Here is a 23,540-nt window from a genome sequence, read left to right as displayed (position 1 = left end):
GTCCCCAACTCTCTCAAGTTCCTGTCTTCCTGAAGGTGTATTTCAACTTGTGCTGGAGGTGTTAAGTTTAGCTGAACCTTCAATGTAAACAATGATATTGCGGGCGCTGTAAACACGTTGTACGTTTAACCCAAATGCCTCAGCAAAGACAGAATGTGTTATTTGTTTACTTGCTCCTCAGCAGGAGGAGACAGCGCCGTGTTATTGTACAGCTGTTACGTCTTCGGTCATCTATGGAAACCCAGAGTTAAACTGCTCCTCTGTCTGGAAAAGGTTATGAGGTTATGTTCAACACTGACCTGAATGAGATTGGGATACCACTGTCTCAATAGCATAAATTCCACCACATTTAGCCTGCTTTATTTTTATTTTGATATATCCATAAAAAAAAAAAAGATCGCACTTTAAACATTTAATTTTTGCTTAGATTTGTTTGCGAGATGTTTTTTTTTTTATTATGTTTGTATATGGAATATTAAAGGAAAAGAGACAACACAATTATCAATCATTTGACTAGGAATTGTTTATTAAAGGTGAGAAAACAAAACAAAAAGCCACAATCCATTTGTTTAAATGCTTAAAAGTATGTACATTATAAATAATTCCACTACATTACAACCATTTGTGTTTTCTAGTCTGGAGTCCTACATATTGAGATGTTACTGTCTGAAGGGCCAGGCAGAGGGCAGAGGGGAGGGATTCAGGATGTCCAGTAAAACACGACTGGGGACACATTATTTGCCTGTTTTCACCGAATACAACAGCTGGAGCAAGTGGGTGTTTGTTTGATTGAAAGTAAGTATACCAAAGATGTGTTAGTGTTCAGGAGAAAGCCCAGAAGTAGCTGGTGGATGTTTTTTTAGACCTAAAACTGCTGTGGGAAGACTTATGTATTGTGTGTGTGTGTACTAACAACCTTTTCAACAGATCTTAGCGCTCGGAGAGAGAACATGTCATTGCTGAAGCCACATGGTGACAGTAGGACTCTTCTCTTCTTCTTTCTTGTGCTCTATAATCCAAGCAGTTACAGAAAGGCGCCTGGTTTGTCCCTTTTCTTCCAAGCTTATTCATAAAAGGGCTATTTTTTCCCCCTCACATACTGTACAGTCTTACAGCTTGAGAGGTTGAAACACTAGCCTGAATGCTAGGTTTTGTGTTCATTGTGTGAGGTACAGCATTCAAACTCAGTCCTAGGCTGTTTTTTGTAAGCGCTAACTGCCCTGCTGAGGCTCTTGCTGATGCTGATGATGATGTGAAGCTGCTGGGTTTAGATGAGAGACGGAGGACGGGTGAGACCACGAGGCCACGACAGACGATGATGGCAGACTCTGCACGCTGCACATCGATGTCGACAGCACTACGACGCTCTCCTCTGCCACCTCCTCCACAGTCACGGCTCCGCCGCTCGCCCCGGCAGCCTTCCGGGAGCAGTCCACGCAGATGTAGTCTTCGTTCTCGGCCATTTCGCACGACACGCCCACGCACACCTGGTGGAACCACTCGTCGCAACCGCCGTCGCACTGCACCCAGTCCACCTGGAATACACAAACAGGCCAATGCAAACGTGTGAGTGAGGAATAAGGATTCACAGAGACAAAGGAAACATTACGACATTTTTTTGAAAAAACAAAAACACGTTAGTTAGCCTGTGTCAATTTCCCGTGTTACTGTTCCGGACTAGTGGACGAGGCTAAACTGGTTTGACTTTATGCTAAGTGGCTGAACCCGAATTTGTCTCTATGACACCTTCTGGCATATAAAAAAGTAGCCTACATTAGCAGCCTGTGCCGAGGCATCATAGCCTGGTTGACACCAGACCCTTCTCAGTTGGAACTGAGAGTAGGTCTGGGAAAGGTTCATTGACAGCTCATTTCCAAAGGGGCGTCACCAACGGACGCCGCTCAAATGCCTCTGGGTGCAATTGGATAGTCCTTCAACCAATCAGACCAACGATCCGGGACGCTGCGCTTCGGTAGCTGTCATGTTGAATGTAATCAAAAAGCTGCTCGCCGTCGCTGCACTATCGTCGTCGCGTAAAGCCCGCCTCAACGGTTGTGATTGGTGCCTCGATTTTGGGGGACATTGGAAATGGGTTTGAATGGGCTCTTTGCCAGACTGACTTGCAGAGAAAATCTCAAATTTGCCGGAAGTTCGTCAGGGTTTACCCAGGCTAGAGGCATCACGGCACTAAATCCAACTTGTATTGCAAGCAGTGTTGGGCAGTAGCTTTTCAGTATCTTAGCACTTTTATTGATCAAGTTGTAGAGTAGCATTTGGTTTCCCAGAGGATTCTGAAGTTAAAGCACAGCTTTCTGCTGCTGTCTGAAATAAAACTGCTCGCCACCTAGTGCCACACCTAGTGGTAAAATTCTGTATACCGGTCCGGTCTGGTGTTTGGCTTGATATCAAACCGGTTTTAAAATTTTTTGACACCAGCCCAAGCCTATTGCGAGTAATATTTAACAACACACGTTTAAGTTGCAAGTCAGTTTGATTGATCTAATGTACTGGAGGAAAGAGCCAAACGTAAGCAGAGACGGTTTAGAACCGAGACGCCCCAACTTGGAGTAGTTTCCCGTTTCTGTGTCACGTGGGCTCCGCCACGGCCACGCCTATTCAGGAGACTAGCGGGCAGGTCCTGAGTGTATTGATTCCAACGGGAGAAGTGAACGTGAACAAAGATTATGAGAGATTCTTTTGCCACATATCTCCAGAACATTCTGACACTAAAATGGCATTTTTCAGGCGGACACATCAGGAGAAAATTTGTTTGAGACCTGTTTCTGTCTCAGGACCAAACTGTCGCAAAATCTGGCAACACAGAGAAGCTAAAATCAGCTAGAGCTGGGCAATATATCGATATTATATCAATATCGTGATATGATATTAGATATCGTCTTAGATTTTGGATATCGTAATATGGCATAAGTGGTGTCTTTTCCTGGTTTTAAAGGCTGCATTACAGTAAAGTTACGTCATTTTCTGTTTTAACTGTTCTATTATTTGCCTTTACCCACTTCGTCATTATATCCACATTATTGATGATTATTTATCAAAACTCTCATTGTGTAAATATTTTGTGAAAGCAAAAATAGTCAACACTACAATATCGTTGCGGTATCGATATCGAGGTATTTGGTGAAAAATATTGTGATATTTGATTTTCTCCATATTGCCCAGCCCTAACGTCAACGTTCATGAACGCCCTCACAAAACTAATCTCCGTGATGCTAAATACGTCTTTTAGCTGTGTAAATACAGTATCTAACGTTAGCAAAACAACATAATAATACATTTTTTACATTTAACTTTTCATCCATCCACACAACGTTCACTACACGTTCAAACGAGGTCACGCCCCTTTAGGAGACAGGAAGTGTGTACCGTTTGATTCCATTGGCGCTGCTTGAAATGCGCCATCGTTAGTATAAAGGATCTTTGACATAACCACAGCCAAACACTGATTAACTGTAGATGAGTTTGTGTTTCACACACCACTACAGTACCGTCGAGTACAGTACTGACTTATTGTAGAATAAAAAAAAATAAAAAATAAAAAACATTTCCTCGCCTCTGATTGGCTGCCCTGTGGACACACAGGGGAAGGAGACTGGCCACTGGTTAACTTGGTGGACAGTCTTGGTCCATCAGTGCTGTCTCCGAAAAGAACCACATCGGTGTGTCCTGTTAATACGTTATGTGTAACTCTCTTTAAGATGTTCCAGTGCGGTTTTCAGCTGTTGATATTCTTTAAAGTTCCATGATATTCATTTTTAAAAGTGTTCATTATTAACTCCACAAACAAAAAAACCTGCGTCACCTGTGATGAAAGTATCAACCAGAATTTACTGCCTCTCTCAGTGTGGTGGGGATGTTACTACAGAGGGTCAAGAATGATCTAACAGGCCAGGTCAACATCATGGTCCTCCAGCAGCGTGGCACAGTCCAAGCACAGCTACATTTTAACACGGCATCATGTCTGTTTTCATTGGCTCAGTATGCACTTGAGGGCTTTTCACAATGCAGAATGATTATTGAAGAGGCTGCTATTCTGCTCACAACTTAATGGAAATTTGTATGACAGAAAAGATACAGAAAATGGAAGACGTAGTAACGTAACATACTAGAAAAAGAAGAAATGCTATCTATTCACAGCTTCTAATTACAGTATTTTAAGCCTCTTCACATAAAGTGAATTTGTGTGGAAACACATTTAATTGTTGCATTTTGATCTCCCAGATGTAAGACATCTCAACCTATTACAGGCCAATTTAATATCCAAATTTCAATACAAGGGGCTGTGTGAAAATTCAAGTCCAGCCCCGTGTGCAAGTTTCTCGTATTGACAATCTGTAGTTCACAATTGTCAAGTATAAATGTGAATGACTGCAAGACTAAATATGTTTAAATATTATAAGAGAAATATTTTGAAAATTACAATATAGATGAAACTTAGTAAATTAATCGATTAGTCGTTCAAATCAAAATCAAATCAAATTGGCAAATATGCCAAAGAAAATCTGATTCCAGCTTCTCAAAAGGGAAGGATTTGTTATTTTTCTCTGTTTTATATTATTACCGCCTCAGCGTGACTGGTCGTCATAGCGACTGCCGTGGGCGTGGCTTAGTAGCGTTGTTTTTCCCCGACTCATTTCCTGGTTCTCCGTCTCCGTAAACAACATAATATCAAAGAGATAGTTAACGTTTACTGCTCCAGATTTCCCACCGTGGTCAGAAAGAACAGGGCAGACACTTTGTTTCTCTCACATATATATGACTCTAGAGTCGCTACTCGCTGCGGAGATAATCACCGTCACTCTCTCACTTCTCCCTCGCTCACCAGCTCCCCACATCACACATGCACACACCAGCGCACAAGTATAAACATCAGGCCACTTGTATGCTACGGAGAAAGCTCTGCGTGGAGCCTCCGGCAGCAAAAAAACACCGCTGGCTAAACTATTTAAAAATGCCGTCTCTCGCTAGCAATGCAGTGATCAGTGACGATTCTTTCCGACCAGTCAGCAGCCTGCAGGTTTTCACATCACCTTTTCGGCTCGCCTCAGCTCGCTTGGAACCTCGACTGAGGTGGTACTAAAAAAAAAAGTATCTGTAGCAGGTACCAGGTACTTTTTTTCGTAATGGAAAACCAAAAAAGGCGAGTAGAGTCGTGGCGAGTAGAGCAGGTACCATGTAATGGAAAAGCGCCATTAGCACAAAACAGAAAATTTGGAGACGTCACCATGGGCTTTGGGAAACGGTGATAGGCATTTTTCACTCTTTTCTGACATTTTATAGACCAAACAACGGAAAAATAATTGGGAGGATACTCAAATATGTAACTTATAATTAGTTGCAGCAGTTATTGACTCCATGGGACATAAGTTAGGAACATTTTACACTGTGGTTTGGAATAACGTAACAATTTCAATATGTCAATATTAGATAATGCTGAGATAATTATCACATTAATTTAGTCCATATTCGTAGTTAAAACATGGCTTTAAATGAATATTCAAAAAATATTTAAAACATATACAAGTTATATATAAGTTTTGAAAAGGTGCACAGTCACATGGTGGCCTTTGGCCTCTGTTAATTGCTAAACTGTAGCTGAAGAGCTGAAAGAGGTCAATGTCCTCACCTTATCTTTACAGGGTCTCTGGCAATTCTTGGCCGCGCACACAGCATTCTCGTCGTTGGAGTCTTCAGCACCGGACCAGTCATACTTGGAAGGAATGTCAAGAATCTTCTTCTCCTTCCTCTTCTCCAGCCCATCCCTGATGGCCTCTGCCTTGGCCACTGCCTTCTCCTTTCTCTTCCTTTCCTTCTCCTCCTTGGCTAACCGCTTGGCCAGCTGCTTCATCTCCCGGTTCTTGTCGAGGTTGAGCTTGAGTTTCTTCTTCTTGGGTTTGCCCCCAAGACCCAGTTCCAGACCCACCCTTTTAAGCTCTTTGGATTTGGCTGGTCGCATTTCGCCCATTACTGAAGCCCCTCCGGCGGCGGCGGCGGCAGCCATCAGCATGTGGTGGTGCTCGGCTCTTTCCAACTTCCGTTTCCGCTTCTTCTCTGAATCTTTCAGCTTGAGTTTCAGAGGCTTCTCCATCAGAGAGTCGTCGGGCTGTAGAGAAGGAAGGAAAGACGAGAAGAGAATGACTATTTCCATTCTAATTCTGTAGTTATTGCAGGCATGTTTTCCCCTAATTTGACCTGTATCGATGCATCAATTCACAAAACTCTTCATTGGAAGCAACCAGAGTAATTTATTCAAACCCAAACCCAATGTTTAGTCACTACACCGCATTTGCTATGGGGTCCAGCTGCGCAATCAGGTTGCATAATGGATGACCTCCCTACCTCCATTACCTGCAGGAATCTTTCCTCAGAGGGGGGGTGCGTGGCCTGTAGGATCCTCCAGATGTGCTGGGTCTCATCCAGGGACACCTCCAGCAGGTCTCCCAGCATCATCAGCTCCTCCAGCTGGGCCTTAGCCTGCGGGGACAGCTCGAGCACTGGCGGCTCCAGGCTGCGAGGTACCAGAGGGGTCTTCCTGGGCTGCTTTCTGGGCGTTCCCATGTCTGAAATGTAAATATTTTGAGTGTGAGATGATGAAGGCCCGTATTTCAGAGGAACTCAGAGACACAAACGAATTAAAATGTGTATTAAAAAAGTGTTCAAAAATTAAAGCTGTCCTTGAATCATTTCTGCATGAAAACAACACGGGATGATGATGGGTAGGCAGACTCAAAGCAACAGAAGTAAGTCGTAGTAAGTGAATGTGGCCTCACTTTGCACACAGGACTTGGAAGCTGATGAGTAGGCGTGTTCGGCGCAGAAGGAGGGCGTGGCAGCCGGCCACATGTGACTGACCACCTCTTCAGACTTAACAGGAATCTCCTCATCACAGAACAGGTAGGGCTTCACCTCGCCTGGGTCCTGGAACAAAGCAGACACCAACAGGGAAGAATCACAAAAAAGTCCTGCTTGCTTATAGGCGGCTTGAACAGCATCACTTGCCTCACATACCTTCATGTCATAACCGTAGGTCTCCCTGATGTCCTCGTCTGAGTCGGTCTCCTCGTCATCGTAGTCTACGGACTGGCGAGGGGATGCGGCTCTGCTGAAACCTGACTGCTGAAAAGTCTGGATGTGGCCCTGAGGAAGGGCAGAAACACACAAGCCACAAATCAGATGAAAGTACGTTTTCATGGTCTGTGTATGTAGTCCTTTTTTCCCCCCAGTCACACAATGCCTGACATGGTGTGTCAGGTTCACAAGAGCAAAATACAAAAAGCATAGATGCCTCTGTTTTCCTTTACAGTATGATGCTAAATAAAAAAAAAAGCCAAATGCTTTGCTAGACACATTCAAAAGGCGTAATTAAATAACATGTAAAAATAAGATAACGGTTCTGTAGGTTTATTACATCTATGAGAAATCAGTCATCTGCCACCTGTAATTCCCTGCATTTTTTCACATTTTAAAAACGTCAATCCAGTTTTGGGGTCTTTTTCATAATTACACATTAGTGCCCTCTTCTGGTGCACTCCATTTTTACAGCCAAAGCCCCAACAGGAAACCACAATAATTACAATCTGCAAAACAGGATTCCTAGAGTCTCACTGATGTTACTGTATTAGAACAGAAATGAGACTAATGTAATGTAAAATCATTTAAGATGACATGTACAAGTACCTGCAAGTCCGGGTTGGCGGCAGCTTTCTGCAGCTCGGCGTTGATGATCTTCTCAGTTTTCTCCCTAGCAGCCTGCTCCACCATGCGCTGGCTCAGCACAGACAGCTTTGCCAGGGCTGAGGACAGCTCCTCCGTGGCCAGAGATTGACGCGCACGGTCCTGGTGGGACAGTCAGACCAGTGTGAGGATGGGCATTTGGTAGGGAACAAAAGCAAACAGTGGGAATGAAGTGTTCAAAATAAAGCAGATGATGGTTGTAAACTGAGTTAGTATGAGTAATTCCATGCATACCTGCCAGCTCATTGCCCTCTCTGTCAAACACTGGAGGGCTTCTCCTTCTGGAAGACGCACCGGCAGCTTCTGCAGCGACACCAACAGCGACAGGATGGTCTCTAATCTCGGCCTCCTCGACCGCTGACACAACGGACACAGGAATTTGGAGTCTTTGCTATTGCTCTGCCAACCCACACCCGCTTTCTTCTGAGAGCCCGTCTTAGGCAGAGGCACGCAAGCGCCGTGGAACCAGTCCTTACAAAGCTCGCACTGCAACATGAAGCCGCTGGCCGTCTTTCGACACAGGCAGAACTTGACCTCCTCGATGCGGTCTGCCATGGCCATCTTGGCTAAATTGGCAGCCCGGAGTGAGTGGATGGCCTCCACTTCTTTCTGCTCTTTGGATTTGAAGGCTGCTACGACGGTGGAAGGGTCTCGCACCTCTTCGAGGCTCTCCTCCAGGTCGCTCAGGGCGTCAGGGTCAAAGCCTCCTCTCTCCTTCTCCAAGAGCTCCTTGACGCGTTTCCTCTTGCTCTTGCTGTTGCCGTAGACCCCGATGTCCACGCGAGGACTGAGGACCTAACAGCAGAAGCGCACAAGAATAGCAACAAAATATTAAAAATAAAATGAATTCTTAGAGGAGACAAGACATACTCCCCAAACCATATTGTTACATCTCCACAGCACTTATTCGCCTTTAAGTGCCCAAACACAGCATGATACAGGGGTGCAACTAATGATTATTTTTATTGTTGATTTATCGGTCAATTATTTTCTCGATTAATCGATTAGTTTGGTCTATAAAATCTCCAAAAATGGTGAAAAAAGTCGATCAGTGTTTTCCAAAGCCCAAGATGACGTCCTCAAATGTCTTATTTTGTATATATATTCAGTTTACTGCCATAGAGGAGTGAAGAAACTAGAAAATATTCACTTATAGGAAGTTGGAGAAAATAAAATGACTCTGATTAATCAATAATCAAAATATTTGGAGATTAATTTAATAGTTGACAACTAATCGATTAATTTTTGCAGCGCATGATATATGCAGTCTTGACTAAAATCTTATGATTCATACATCTGAGAGGCAAGCATCAAATCAACTTTTTTTCATAGTGGCCCACCTGGAGTAGTGTGTATGTGGAGTTCTTTTTGAGGAAGGTGCGACCAGTCCTCTCCCTCCAGGCTCGAGCTGCAGCCACCTGAGAGTCCACCTGGGCCAGTGGATCAAGCCGGACAGGGATGGAGCGACCCCTGGCCAGCAGGCTCTCCAGCTGCTCCAGGTAAGCGTAGCTACTGCCACTCTGTGTGAGGTGGGTACACAGGAGAAGAGAGACATGTTTTGCCAATGCCTTTTTCAGAGCAATGAGATACCGGTTAAGTCTCAATCAACGATCCTAAAGAGGACACATGGCTTTAAATAAGGGTTAAAAGGGCTTCTAAAGGATGTAGTTTACACAGACAGTACCTGAATGGCTTCCACCTTAGATGTCCACTCCTTGGCCTTCTGTAGGGCCTCTCGGAGGGCCAAAATATTAGGTAGGTATGCTGGGATGTTCCTAGCTTCCAGCACAATGCTCTCCAAGGTAACCATGCTGTGTCGAGGCCTTGGGTTATCAAAGGACAGACGGGCATGGGATGATCAAGTATGACTCAACTAAAATTAACTAAATTTCTGTAAGTAGCAGCAGTTGAGGTCTCTAATATGGTTAGTTAAATGGCGAACAGCACAAAAGTCACCATGAATGTGTCTGTATGCGTTTGTAACTGTGCAACCTTACTTGGCCTGTAGGCAGGCGCGGGCCTTATCCTCCCATCTCTCCGAGACAGTGAGGATCTCTTGCAGCTCGGCCATGGCCTTCTCCACAGCGTGGTGGGGAGCCAGGCCCACCCCAGAGTCTATCAACCGCTTCATCAGCTCCAGGGTGACGCGGTGAGGCTCGGCCAGGGTGACACGCACCTGGGATACGAGGACAACGGCACGTGTTACATGAGGCCAAAAATAACAACAACTCTTTCAGAGACCACAAACAGGTTGTGGTAGGGCTGCACAATTGTTTCACTAAAGCACTATCGCTTTTTTAATCGCCATCGCGATATCAACTGGCGTTATAAACACATCACGAAAGGCTGTGACATATCAAGAAAGAACCAGAGATTTGTGTGTATTGAAAGAAAATATCAGTAAAAAAATGTTAAGGTTCGGGATTAGGGTGGGTGCCTTTATAAATTCAACAAACAATTTGTTTTATGTTAGTAGAATACTGAAAGCAGCAGAAATGCAGAACTGAGTACACTTTAATACCTTTTTATTTTTCGCAAGTAATATCGTTCTCGCAATATTCAAACAACATGATCGCAAATTGCATATTCTCCTCGTATCGTGCAGCGCTAGTTTGTGGGTGTTGTAGGAGCCCACCTCATCAAGCCAGCGGGCCTGCTGGAGCTCCTGTTTCAGTCGGGGCAGCTCTGGCAGCTCTACATCCAGGCCACTGCCCAGGTCCAGCAGTGCCTGCAGCTTGGAGGAATCAGGCGTCTCGTCTGACAGTGCCACCTGGGCTCGCTCGTGGAAGTCCTCCACATTCTCCAGTAACTCCTGGAGGGAGGTGACAGACACAATAGGAGTGAAGGAAAGGAATGAAAAGTGAGGTAGAAGTTTTAGCAGGTATTGAATAGTATGGATGGTGAAAGAAGAGGGTTTATAGGAGGAATAGGGAAAAGAGGGAAGAGATAAAAAAAAAAATTAAAAAAAAAGGAATTAAGGTGTGAACTGTATTTCATTGATACATGGGGGTAAGCCATGGGGCAAGCACAAAGGCATAGAGAGGACTCACTTTGACTTGTCGTGCTTGGCTGATGATGCAGGGCAGCCTATACAGCTGATCCACAAAGGCCTTGAGCTCATCCACTGTCAGTTTGGTACGGTTACGACTGCTCTCCGAACGCAGACGGCTGCTGCAGACGTAAAGGGGAAAAGAGCGACGGTTCAGTTCACGTTTGAACCTGAGCAGATACAGTACTGACTTGCAAATGGAGTTTTCTTTCCGTACATGCTTTCAGGTCAGCAGTAAATTGCTTTTCTGTTGGATTACATTAAGGCTTCGTGCATCCACGTCCACTGACCTGTGCCGCTGTTTGCGGCTGAGCAGCAGCTGAGCCACGGAGGAGCACGTCTCCGCCTCTTTGACCATCTCCCTCAGGCGACGGAACAAAGCTTTCTCCGGATACTTCCTGTCCTCTGCATCCTCCAGCAAAACCTTGAGCTCAATAAGATCTATGAGACACAAAACGATCATGCAATAGCACAAAGAGATGTGCAACATGTACATATCTTGCAGTAGTATCTAAGTATAAAACCTTTCTTGTTTTTCTGGTCGGCAGCCAAAGCCTCTGTGACCCTCTTTGCCCACGTGTCATAAGACTGAGCCCGTGTCTTGACCCCATACAGCATGGACGGAAACTCCTCCAGATCATAGCGATACCTGAAATATATTGTGCGGATAGCTACTTGAGAATATGGTGTTATGTGTTCAAGTAAATGTCGAGGCCATAACAAATTAGATTTCTTGACCACGTGCTGTACGTGGTTGTGTTTAGTACTGGACTAAAAACAACAGGTCTCTTACCGAAGACACTTGCTGCCGAGTGGACAGTCACAGAGATCTGCTGCATGGGTCAAACAGACCAGTCGGTCAGGGCTGCAGGAACAGGTCAGTGCAGACAGGAAACAGGTTGTCTTGCACTTGTGACACTGGCGCTCATCGTCAGGTAGAAGTTCAAAAACCTCCTGCTCTGAGGACAGCACCCCCTGCAGATAAGGAAGAGAGAGAACGGATGATGCCGTCGCTAAACAACCTATTATAACAATATTAAGCTTGCCATTTGAAAGGGACACAAAATAAGCACAAGTTGAGGCTGTTAACAGCTGTGTGAAACTACAGAGTCAGGCACAGGTTCAAAGCCAGGTAAATGCCAATCACAAACGCCTTCTACATGCATAAGTTGAGCAAAACAAAGAAGAAGACATTTACCATTTCTTGGACAGCCTGTCTGAGTTTTGTCTCCTCCTCCATCATTTCTCCCATTTCCTTGAAGACGGCAGCAGCTAGCTCCACGTCAAGACTCTCTGGGTCAGCAGCCATCTTGCACAGCAGCTCCTCGTGGGAGAAGACGCAGTAGCGGTGAAGGCGTCGGTAATGGGCCACACACTGACGACCCATAGGTAACTAGGGAAGGGCATGCGTTAAAAATAAAACTGCACATTCAACCCCCCAAAAAATTTAAAGTTGTTATTATTCTTTTTTTTTTTAAATGCAAGAAGTATTTGCTTTCCCCTCACCCAGTCAGCAGTGCAGAAGTTAACAGCCTCTGCGAAGTTGTAGCCCTGGTTGAAGCCGCTGTGATAGGCCCTGGGGAAGGTCACCACAAACTCCCCTGCACACTGATTGGTCCTGTACACCTGAGGGGGCAAATACACACATACACGTCACTTATAATCAACATGAACAACATGACTAATATCTAATCATCCAACCCCATTAAAGGCTAAGACTACATACAGGGACACCATGCTCCATGAGGACATTGGGATTCATGATGGTGACCAGTTGATGGAGGAGGTCAGGTTGGGAGTCAAACAGCTCTGGAGCCAACTTTTTCATAACGGCCTCCAGCTTCTCTGCTGCAGAGGCCGGCACGCCGTACCAAGTCTTCGGTTCACCCCTGGAGAAGAGGAATAAATGAACATTAAAGATACTTACATACTCATGTTTTTTTTCCCAGAGCGACACACAAGTGGAATTAAATAAGGTTAGTTTCTATAAGGATTTTCAAATCTCAGCAGTATTCTTTGCTTTAAATAGTGTAATTTCCATTTCCACCAACATTCATATGTCAGAATTGAAATTAAGTCTTGTGCGGACATTTTTTTCAGTCTCACCAGTGCAGGAAGTTGATGGAGTAACTCCAGTGGTCCTCGATGTGCCAGCAGAATGAAGAGAAACACATGCCCACATAGAGCCAGGGCACCTTCATACCCGAGATGTCCACATTGATGTGGGTGAGCACCGACTGCTCCAGCACGGGCATGTTATTCAGGTTCCAGCCTGAGTTGGCATACTCCTAATAGAAGAGCAAACAAAGTGCTTTCTTTCACTTCAGGGCAAATGACATGTTTTTACTTAACCCTTGTCAAGGAGAAAAAAAGCTTTTAGTGGATCTCTTAGATGGAAGTCTGATGGATAAAATGACCCAGGTGATGTCTACAGAACATAGGGGAATCCCCATCATGAGTCCTCTACTGGTTATAAAACTCTAATAGAAAGTCTAAGAAAATAATGGAACTGCTCGGAGTCTAAAAGCCATACTCTAAGACAAGATGTGAAAAAATTAAAACCAAGTCAACACTGGAAGAGTTTATGATAATACAAAGTAATCTTCTCACCTCTTCATCTCCCAGTAGCCTCCTTTTACCGTCCCTGACAGGAAACCCGCTGCCCACCTCCTTGGAGCTAATGTCTGCTCCGTACTCTACGATGACATCCTCCTCGATGCTGCTGACCAGGCGCCAGAACTCTTTCTCCACCAACTCTGTGGGGACCATCTGGAGGGCGCAAGGCGGAAATAATGAAATCCCCTGCCTCTCAACAGGGACAAGCCTGTGAGCAACACATGTAACCTCGAATTGTTAAAGCAGAACGAAAGCAGTGTGAAAGCCAGATGATGGAAGGACACCTGTGTAACAGTACACATATTTGAGCTCACTAAAAAGGATCTTACATACATGAACAGGCATGTTGAAATAGTCAGACTTGAAGTGGTCAGCCATTTCTCCAAAGCTCTGGAGACTGTACTCCCTCACCGCCTGCTCGAAGCCAAATGCCTCCCTGGGCTTACTGCACTCCTGTGAGGGAAGATGGACCACACTTTTATTAAAATAATACAAATTTGCATCAGAGGGTTAAATATGTAACAGAACGATAAGGGAATTAATAATAACTCTTATCATTTGTTAGTAAATACTATTCCAAATTCACTAGAAACTATTTGGCCATTCTTCGAAGAGGATTGTCAGTCATCACGTTTCTGTAATAATGTAAGATTAACGTAAGAGCAACAACTGATATTTATATACACACACACACACACACACACACACACACACACACACACACACACACACACACACTAATAAAAAGATTTTTAAATCAAAATATGTATTTCTGTATATGCAAAAGGAAATGTGAGAGAGAGAGACCCATTCATGATTTTGAACGTTCCCAACACTGATCACCTGTATTGGGACTCTCGGCCTCGCTATAAACGACAGATTCAAGCTTCAACACATAAACCATGGTGGTTGCGTCGGCTTTATTTCCACCACAGCACCTCATTTCCTTTTCTTTTTTTGAAGTTCCACACAGAACTGATTGACAGCTGTCATCGTCGTTGCACGTTTCTCCTGTTTGTACAGAAGCATCTAGCCCATTTCACAGCACGCTAGCAAAGGCTATACTGCCCCCGCGCGGAAAAGAACCGAACTGAACGTGGTACACACGTTTTACCTGCGCAAAAACAAGGGAAAGGCTATCCTTAAACACAAGACGATAGTGGCTTAAGCTATTCGAATTTTTATAATTTAAAGTGACTATATGTAACTTTTACACGTTTCTGAAACTGTGTAATGTTCCATCTGATGATCATAAATGACCTGTAACAGCAAACGAGACTAACAGTGAAAAGAACGCTATTTTTATATAGTTTTTATTAATGCCTCTGCCCGGGTCAGATTTTTCCATCTAAGTCACAGAATGATTTACGGCAGGTAGACGGCGCTACAGAGCACAAGATAGCAGGAGATTTCTTTATAGAGGCCTAATTGTATTTTTATTTAATTTGCTGTAGTTATGGCTGATACTGGAGCAGGGCCATCACAGAAAAGAAGGAAATTAAATGAACAACTAAAAGCTAAAAGGGAAAGTGAAAGACAACGGGCAAAACCGAGTCAATCTCGGTCGGGCTTTCAACAGATGGAGACAATTATGGGATCGTAAATGATTCAAAAAACATCCCTCAGGTATGTAATATGTCTATTTCATTCATAAAATAACTTTACAATGTGCAATGTGGTTGTACACCAGTAGCCGACATTAAATGATGTCCCCTTTCCATTTAGCGTGGCCTTTATATTCCTTTTAGTCTGCCTGTGTCGGCCTATTTTCTCTTCCCTTGTCCCCCTGTACATGAAATGCACTATGTAAGTTATTACTAGGTTGGTTGCTACAACAGTCTCTTAATGCTTTGGCTCGGGACACAGTGACAGTGATAACGTTACCCGGTTTAGCTCACAATACATCCAAATGGTCGCAATTTGTGACCAAAATTTGAACGTGTGCCCCTGAATTTTACATCAAGTCGCACATGTGCGACCAGTAAATTTGCCCCCTTTTTTTACACATTAAACATGGAAATTTCGGTACCCGAGAGCTCGTAAGCGCAAGCTTATCTGTCCTCTCTGCATATAACAGAGAGCGGAGCTCCGGCGTGCGCGCGCTCACGGACACACACACACACACACACACACACACACACACACACACACACACACACACACACACACCGCAGAGGTGCGGACAGAGCAAACTACTTAGTTAGTCACGGAAATGCCGACAAAGTGGATGCAAGTGTGGTTACAGTTGTTCAAAACTTCACGCAGACAGCGTTTGCTGCGATAGGATATTAACGGCGAGGCGAAAGCAGTCGCGATGCTGTTGATGTACACTTCCTGACAAGCAGGCACAACTGTGGTTTATCTGCCCTGGGTACTGACTGACAGGCTGAGGCTGTAAGGCAAGGCAGCTTGATTTCTACAGCACCTTTCAGCAACAAGGCAATTCAAAGTGTTTTACATGAAACCGTAAAGAGTAGGGTTGGGTACCGAAACTCGGTGCCAATAGGGAACCGGTGCCGACGTAAACGGTAGTAACGAGACCGAATAAGAACGAAATTTTCGGTGCCTCATTTCGGTGCTTGACTTTACACTACACCTGACAGCATGTAACGTTAGCCTACCTTTAGCTAGCAGCTGGATTAAACACCGGTAAAATGCTGACAGCTAACGTTAAACAGTGTAAAGTGTGACTGTATTTCACTGTGGAGGACTTCAACAGCGGGATGTAACAGTCTGCTCTGCAGCGCAGCAGCAGTTGCCGTTGTCGCAATTCATAGATATACAGTATGTTTATATGGTCGGAATTAAACAACACAGACGTTCACTTGCAGCTGCCGTTGTCGGAATTAAACAACACAGACGGTGCATTCACTTAAAACAGGTAGCCTCGTGGTGCATTCACAGTAATTGTAAAATACCCTTTTCCCATCTGGGGTTCAACAGCAATTTACTGGTGAAATAAGTTATTGTTATAGTTATTACATTATTATTAAATCTTTAAACAAGTCACTGACTGTTGTATACTACCCTTATTTTTTTTCTTCTTTTTTTTTTTAAACTTTATTGAAAAGTACCGGTTCAGGCACCGGCACCGTTTTAAAAGTATCGATTTAGCACCGGAATCGAAAAAAAAAAAAACGATACCCAACCCTAGTAAAGAGCAGTTAAAAACGGTCATGATGAAAATAAAAAAGAATAATATACAAACACAAGAATAAAAAAATAAAGAATACAAGTTACAGTGAGTAAGAAATGAATAATTATTCAACTCAAGGTTGTAAGGATGGGTTTGGGAGGAGAGAGGGAGGGGTTTTATTTTTTATTTTTGTTTAGTAGCCTAAACAATGCATTTTTAATTTTAAGTTGAATTCATTGTAATTGTAAACTGGAGACTAGAGCTGGTATATTTTTTTTTAAATATTTTTACTGTCATGACAGCAATGGTGCTGTCAGTTTACCTTTTATGTTGCATCTTCAAAAGTGCACAATAAAATGTGAAACTAAATTTGAAACAGCACATTGTAATTTCTATTATCAAAGTGTTTATTAGTAATACAGTGGAAATTTGTAGAAATGTGAATATTTGGTTAGCATGTTGATTTACGGTGTGTGCCCCTAAATTTTCTGGTTGCGCCCCTAAAATTTTCAGTTGGGAGCCACTATGCTCCTAGTGAAAAAAGTTAGTCTGGAGCCTTGTATTTTTAATGAATGATTTTCCATCTGAGCAAAACAATCATCGTGACTATACGAACTCCCGGTAACGCTAACTCAGTAATCTACAGTGGGCAATACAGCAGCGTAAAGAAAAGACCTTTACGACAGCAGTGTGGTAAAAACACTACCGCTAGAACACTACCGGCCGCTACAATCAACACAAACTGAAAGTTACATATACTTTAAGTAGTATTTGAAAAGTCGAAAATCATGACCCATCCCTATTTGTTAGATTAATATAATCGTAAATCAGGACAATGCCACGAAAAGACAAAGGGCCTCCATTCATTGTTGTCCGACTGTTAAATTGACTTTTGCGTGTTCATTTGCACATGTGTAAATTATCCATCTTATTTATATTTCCTCTTTCTTTAAGAATTTTGATTGGCCAGACAGCGTTCAAGCCTTACCTCAGCAACACACTTAGGGCAGCGCCAGTCCCCCTTGGGCACGTCTTGTAGAGGTGGGATCAGGCAGAAGGTGTGGTAGCTGTCGTCACAGCCGTCACACAGCAGGAGCCGGTCCTCCTCATCGCCCCGGCCACACACCAGGCAGAGGTACAGGTCGATCTGGGGGATCAACACCACAGAAAAATACAGGGACGGTCACGCACAGGTTTTTTCCAAGATATAATAAACCATCAACCAGCAGGCAAATGCCAAACACAATGAAATGACACTCACAAAGTTGACCTCCAGGGTCTCCTTGCGTGGTCTCATTTTAATGGCAAAGGCCTGGGCTTTGAGGTGACGCTGCTTCCTGTTGAATCCATCATCTAAGCGAAAGGGAAAAGGTGCTGGTATGAGAATAAAAACTCTCACAGTAACACTGACGATTTATTGCTCGGTGTCTGCCGTGTGAAAAATTACAGGTCAACCAAAAAAGACCCTTACCAGCTGATACAATCTCCAAGCCGACCATCTTGGGACTTGTACCAAAGATCTTTAGGCCTTTTGGCTCCTTGTTTTCCCTCTAGAGAAACACAACAACAGCAGTCTGTGAACCAGAGTGATCCTGCTAAACGGCCAAATGTTAGACAGCTTCTTCTTTTCAGATTGTTGCAGGGCGGTTATGTTCTAAAACACAAATAAATAAATAAACACACACACACACACCTCCGCGGGAAGTTACCGCACTGATGGATTATGAGTGAATGCAGAGCTTCATCCCGTCTCTCTGTGTCAGTCAGACATGTGCCTCAATATGAGATACAAGGGGCATAGTGGTGGTTGGAAATTATAACGGGCTGCACAACCTGCACGCTGTTATTGGCTGGGGGTTGCCCACCCACATGGGGCGCAAAGGCTCTTTGTTGACGCCAAAAAACATCTCTGCACTCACCAAAATAAAAGAAAACAGAATACACACAGAGGACAGGGGCTCTTGCAGATACAGACACCACCAGACACTTCTAGTGAGTCATAATTATTGATTGAGGGCATTTTCACACCTATAGTTTGTTTGCTCTGTTCCACATCAGTTGATGAGTTTATAAACTTGGAGCGATTTCCCCTGGGTTCGGTTTCGTTTCACACATAGAATCCAAGGCAACCAAAATGCGTCATTAGAAACCACGCAAGAACGTTCACTCCGCGTATTGGTCAGAAGTGTCTGGGGCGGGAGCAAGAAAGTAAATGCAGGAAGAAGGTCCTGTGTATGACTTGCGGAGTAGACAATTGGTGCGGTTCGAGGTCGCATCGTGTTCTCACCACAAACGAACCGCTCCAGGGATCGATTGAAAGCGTACCGAGACCACCTCATCAAGGAGGTCTCGGTATGCTTGTTTGGTCCGCTTTTGGTGCGCATCCGAGTGCGATTGCTGCATTCAAAACTGCCTAAACGAACCGCATCAAGGGGGCAAACAAACTAATGCGATAATATCACAGAGCTGTACAACAACACTCTTTGAAAATGACTTAAGCATGATTTATGGTCCTGCAGAGGCTCCATGCAGAGCTTTCGCCGTAGCCTACGTAAGTGCTGTGTGCGTCGATCTCTTTAAGAGAATAGCAGAGCCTGTGTGTGTGTGTGTGTGTGTGTGGTAGAGCGAGTGAGAGAGTGACAGTGATTATCTTCGGAGCGAGTACCGACTCTAGAGTCATAGTGAGAGAACCAAAGTTTCTCCCCTGTGCTTTCTGACCACGGTCAGAAATCTGGAGCAGGAAAAGTGAACCCTCTCCTTGATTTCATGTTGTTTATGGAGAAGGAGAACCAGCAAATGAGTCGGGGTAAATGCAACGCTACCAAGCCACGGCTGAGCGACGTGCGTCTCCGCGACGTGTAGTTACATTTTTCGGGAGGTGCATGTCGGGCTATGGCTTAGGGTCCGGCGTAGGTCTGTGTCTCCACGTACCTACATACGTAGCAACGGCGTCAATTTTACGCAGAAGCATAAACCATGCTTTAAATTGAATACTGAGCACAAAAAGGATGCATTTGTGACCCAACAGTAATGTTTAATTTTACAATTATATATAACTTTTATAATTTTTTAATAAAACACTTTTGAGATCAGCTTGGCAAAAAGACAACGTTTTGTAGTGTGTCCCAATCTCCTAGCCATTCCAAATACTACAAATAATCTCTGTTTACCTCAGACTTAAGGCGCCTGGAGCGTCTCTCAGGCAGAAGCCGCTCCTTGGTCTGCATAGCATCGCCCTCCCAATCTTTCTCCTTATCCTCCTCATCCTCCTCATCTTGCTCCTCATCCTCCACTGCCTCCTCACCAACTCCCTCATCCACTTCTTCCACATCATCCCCTTCCTCGTATAGCCGCTGGATGCCCTGGTTGGAGAAAGGGGTAGAGTGGAAACAAATTAGGTTTTGGAAACCTTTTATTATTACTGTGACATTAGGCCCAAAAGCTGGATGCACCATGTTTGATTTGGTTAGGCCAAGTTTGGTTAATGTATTATAGTATAAAACGATCCAAGAGTTAAATTTGAGAGGGACACTGGGAACAGCCAAAACTAATTTAGCTCAATGGGGAATAAAAAGTAAACACTCACAAAATGTACATTTATTGCACAACAATGTGTTTTGTATGTCTCATGTGCAATGGTGCTAAATAGAAAAACAGTATGCAAGAGTATGCATAAATCATGGTTGTATAATTCATGTAGACACTGTGTTGTACATGTTGGTGGGTGAGCTTCCATTAGGGACCGGTTTTCTGACTTCGATTGTGCAGCTGTGTGAAGCATGGTCAAACTGTGTTAGTTTGTCTATGTTAAATGAGCAGCACTCACAGTCAGCGTGGCCCCAGACTGGAAGAGTTCATATGGATAAAGGATCCTCTCATAGTGGGAGCGCAGCAGTGAGCCGGTGCCTTTCCCAGCTGGGAAGCCCATCCGGCTAGCCACCTTGGACCACCTCTTCTCTTTACACACGTTCTCAAAGCCGCCCTCTGAGGACACAATCTGAAACACACAGGTGTTCAATATGCGCATTTATACTAACATTAAGAACAAAAAAAAAATAAATCAACATACACCAGCTGAAAATCAATGTTATATAATTAGTCAAAAACCAACAGTGCATTAAAAAAAATGGATCTCGTTTTACCTTGCTGAGATGATAGAGGTCCAAAACTTTTCTCTCCACATGAGGAAATCTGGTCTTAGATCCTTGCAGCTCCCAGAACTTTGCGATTTGATCCAGAAAGTTGAGCTTAACCCGAGTGAGGGCCTGGACAGGCAGGAGAGAGAGAGAGAGGACACTGAATGCAGGAGCCCACTGTTCTGCTGTTATGAACACAGAACACCTCAGGCAAAATTATGTTTGAATGGCTGCACTCTGATACACAACCATACTGTGAAAACCTTAGAACTCCCATATTGGAGCTGTCCTGCTGCCCTTGTTTTACATATGTTAAACGACATAAAAAGAAGTAGAAGGCTTGAAAAAAAAACGAAATCTCAACAGGTGCAAGACAGAAGGTATTGTATGTGAAGACAAAGTCTGCTGCTATTTAAGAAGTATGTATGTAGCATAGATCAGTTCATTAGCAGCACACATTGAAGCAGCGTACAGTATGTAGTGCTTCATGAAGTCATGTTCTTCGTGAAGTAAGCAAGCAAGCAAAATGTATTTATAAATTGCTTTTCACAGACAAGTAGCATGAAGCAATGCCTAAGACAAACCCTTACTCCGTTTATGAAGGTGTGATGCATTTTCTTGGCAAACTTACCTCCAGTTCATTAAGTCTTTGTACTCGAGGAGTGAAGCGGAAGTTGCGTACATCGCAAGCAAACGGAGGCTGCCAATCCTGATAGACAAGAAAATAGAATCTAACTCCCAAAACAATATCAACAATGAGGAAATGACAGAAGCAACTCTGTCTGCAACTTAGAAGAAATCAGTGTTAATAAAGAACATGGGCAGAGCTTATAAAGTTATGACTATTTATAACACAATACTTAACACAGTATGAAAAGTGCACTTGAGCCCATTTTATAACAGCACTAATGGTGCATAAATGCTTCCAATTTGAAGCTATTATTTTCAACATGTAATTATGTCTATTCTGAAAGGTTAATGCATTGCTGGCCACAACAGTTAAACGGTCCTAGAAAATGTACTCGAATGGATGCTTGTGTCCATGTAACAAAGCATAAATATGGGTTTATAGTCTGACAGGCCTGCATGTGGCCCAATGTCGCATCTTCGCAGCTAACGTAACAATCACTGTACTGTTACTTAGCTAGCCACGAAGAAAACAAAAACAAAGGAATTGTAGCAGGAACTGTTACATTCATTTCGCCTTTCCAAAACTTTTCTGGACAACAAAGGAAACCCAATGTCACCAAAGTACAAAATATGTACTGTTGAGTGCAAAGAAATTAAGCCTTATTTGACCTCTATTAGAGTAATGGCAACTAGTAATGCCGTTGCACAAATCCACGCAGGCCCTGGTAAACCACCACTACATACGTAGGAGCATAATAGGCGAATCCTCGCAGACTTTAATCCAATGCTTGTTCCAATGTTTAAAATGATATGTGAGTTTACCTCGGGGGGTCGAATCTTGCAGATGCCCGTTTTCTCTGCAATGGGTCGGATCTTGTTGATAAATCCTAAAGGATCCGAGAAATCCTCCCAACTCGGCTCAAAAACCGGGCATTCAGGAGGTGGGACGAACTCAGCAAATGCAGACATGTTGGTGTGGTGCCAGTAAAACAGTCTTTAAAAATAATATCTGATAAAAAAAAATGCACCGAGTTGAGCTCAACAGTCCATGACTATTTCCAATAATTGTCGTCTTGGGGAACTTCCTCCGTGTCCATCGTGATCCTTTAAATCGCCCAGCTAACCAATTACTTCAACGTCAGGGCATCCCAGTCGCGATGGAGTATCATAATCTGGTTTGAAAGTGAATGCATTAATACAACAACCGAGCTGCTAATGATCAATGTTTTCCCATCGTCCGTAAACAGCGGGCCAAGCAAGGCCGGGGAGTCTTCACCACCACTCCTCTACCTGGGACGGAGGGCTGGGTTAGTCCGAAACGCCATCATTCCTTCTCTCACAGATGAAAACTTCACACAAAAAACAGCTCTGCAGTGGAGACTTGGGCCAGGGACAATCACATAATTTGAAAAGAAGTTTGTAAACAAAAACACCCCGGCTTTATCCTTCCAATGTTGGTTGTAATATTATGTTAACGTTACGCAAGCTATCATTGCTATTGCTAAGTCTATGTACCTGGGTAGTGCATGATTTCTTCGTGATGGTGCATTTCCAACAAAGTTATCCACGGTCCTGTGGCTAGCTGGTAACGTTAATGTTCATTAGTTAGCTAGCTAGCTAACGTAATTAGGCTCGCTCGTCCGGCTTCAATAAAAACTCTAGCTAGTCTTCACGTCCACTTCTTTGAGCACCTGATACCAGCCAAGCTGGACCACAACAAGGAGGAGGCTATTACCAAGCGTACATTGTTGACTGATGTCTTCACTCCGTGCGTAAACCCCCATTCATTGAAGCAATTGAGGCTATGGAAAACTAGCATGCAGCTAATTTAGTTGGCTAAAATCAGCTTAGCGACCGCTACTCATTGCGCAGCTAACATTGATGTTTGCTGAGAAAGTCAGCTGAGCAGGACAGTCCGTCATGGCTTTAGTAGGTTAATCGGAATCACATAGAAAAGAGGCTATAATCCTTTTGCTTTGTTTTACAGGGTGTCCCTTTCCGTATAATTTAACGTCGTCTGTATGTATTGTATCCGCATTAGCCAACGTGCTAGCTACAACTAGCAAGGTTGGATAGCTGTTATGGTGCCTTCAACAACACTCGGAAACGTTATACTACTTCCGAGTTCGAGGCCGAGTTGTATAAAGGGCAGTGTTTTGCCTGTAAACATCAATTTGCAACAACTTGTGCTAAAAACAACAAATAATGGCTGCTATTGTGT

The 23,540-nt window shown here is 43.8% G+C and overlaps 1 protein-coding gene across 3 annotated transcripts; it reads right to left on the bottom strand.

Moving 5' to 3' along the window:
- Nucleotides 1-503: 503 nt before the first annotated feature.
- On the bottom strand, nucleotides 504-23,437 carry kdm5a (lysine (K)-specific demethylase 5A). 3 transcript variants are annotated; one of them, XM_039791148.1, is made up of 29 exons: nucleotides 22,142-23,437; nucleotides 21,321-21,398; nucleotides 20,696-20,818; nucleotides 20,380-20,550; nucleotides 19,724-19,915; nucleotides 18,025-18,103; nucleotides 17,815-17,906; nucleotides 17,542-17,709; nucleotides 13,751-13,870; nucleotides 13,412-13,570; nucleotides 12,908-13,089; nucleotides 12,528-12,690; nucleotides 12,308-12,427; nucleotides 12,000-12,194; nucleotides 11,595-11,776; nucleotides 11,326-11,450; nucleotides 11,092-11,242; nucleotides 10,803-10,923; nucleotides 10,388-10,564; nucleotides 9,750-9,928; nucleotides 9,437-9,575; nucleotides 9,093-9,272; nucleotides 7,987-8,547; nucleotides 7,696-7,854; nucleotides 7,027-7,155; nucleotides 6,789-6,936; nucleotides 6,358-6,578; nucleotides 5,645-6,121; nucleotides 504-1,535 (listed from the first exon to the last, which is right to left on the bottom strand). In XM_039791148.1, exons 1-29 carry the CDS (start codon nucleotides 22,286-22,288, stop codon nucleotides 1,212-1,214), a joined length of 5,262 nt encoding a protein of 1,753 aa, XP_039647082.1. In that variant the 5' UTR covers nucleotides 22,289-23,437; the 3' UTR covers nucleotides 504-1,211. The 3 variants fall into 3 exon arrangements, with proteins under 3 accessions (XP_039647082.1, XP_039647083.1, XP_039647084.1); XM_039791149.1 differs by having other exon boundaries at nucleotides 6,367-6,578; XM_039791150.1 differs by having other exon boundaries at nucleotides 17,542-17,700.
- Between the last annotated feature and the right edge of the window lie 103 nt (nucleotides 23,438-23,540).

This window comes from Perca fluviatilis, chromosome 23, assembly GCF_010015445.1.
Source record: "Perca fluviatilis chromosome 23, GENO_Pfluv_1.0, whole genome shotgun sequence".
Classification (NCBI taxonomy): domain Eukaryota; kingdom Metazoa; phylum Chordata; class Actinopteri; order Perciformes; family Percidae; genus Perca; species Perca fluviatilis.
Note: the sequence above shows the minus strand (reverse complement) of the source record. Positions and strands in the feature narration are given on the sequence as shown.

Excerpts from the sequence above, each read along its gene's own strand:
- kdm5a (XM_039791148.1), bottom strand. The coding sequence starts at position 22,288 with ATGTCTGCATTTGCTGAGTTCGTCCCACCTCCTGAATGCCCGGTTTTT. Across the intron at positions 20,551-20,695 it reads ACCTCTATCATCTCAGCAAG|ATTGTGTCCTCAGAGGGCGG; the intron begins GTAAAACGAGAT and ends TGTGTGTTTCAG. Across the intron at positions 8,548-9,092 it reads CCACATACACACTACTCCAG|GTCCTCAGTCCTCGCGTGGA; the intron begins GTGGGCCACTAT and ends TTCTGCTGTTAG.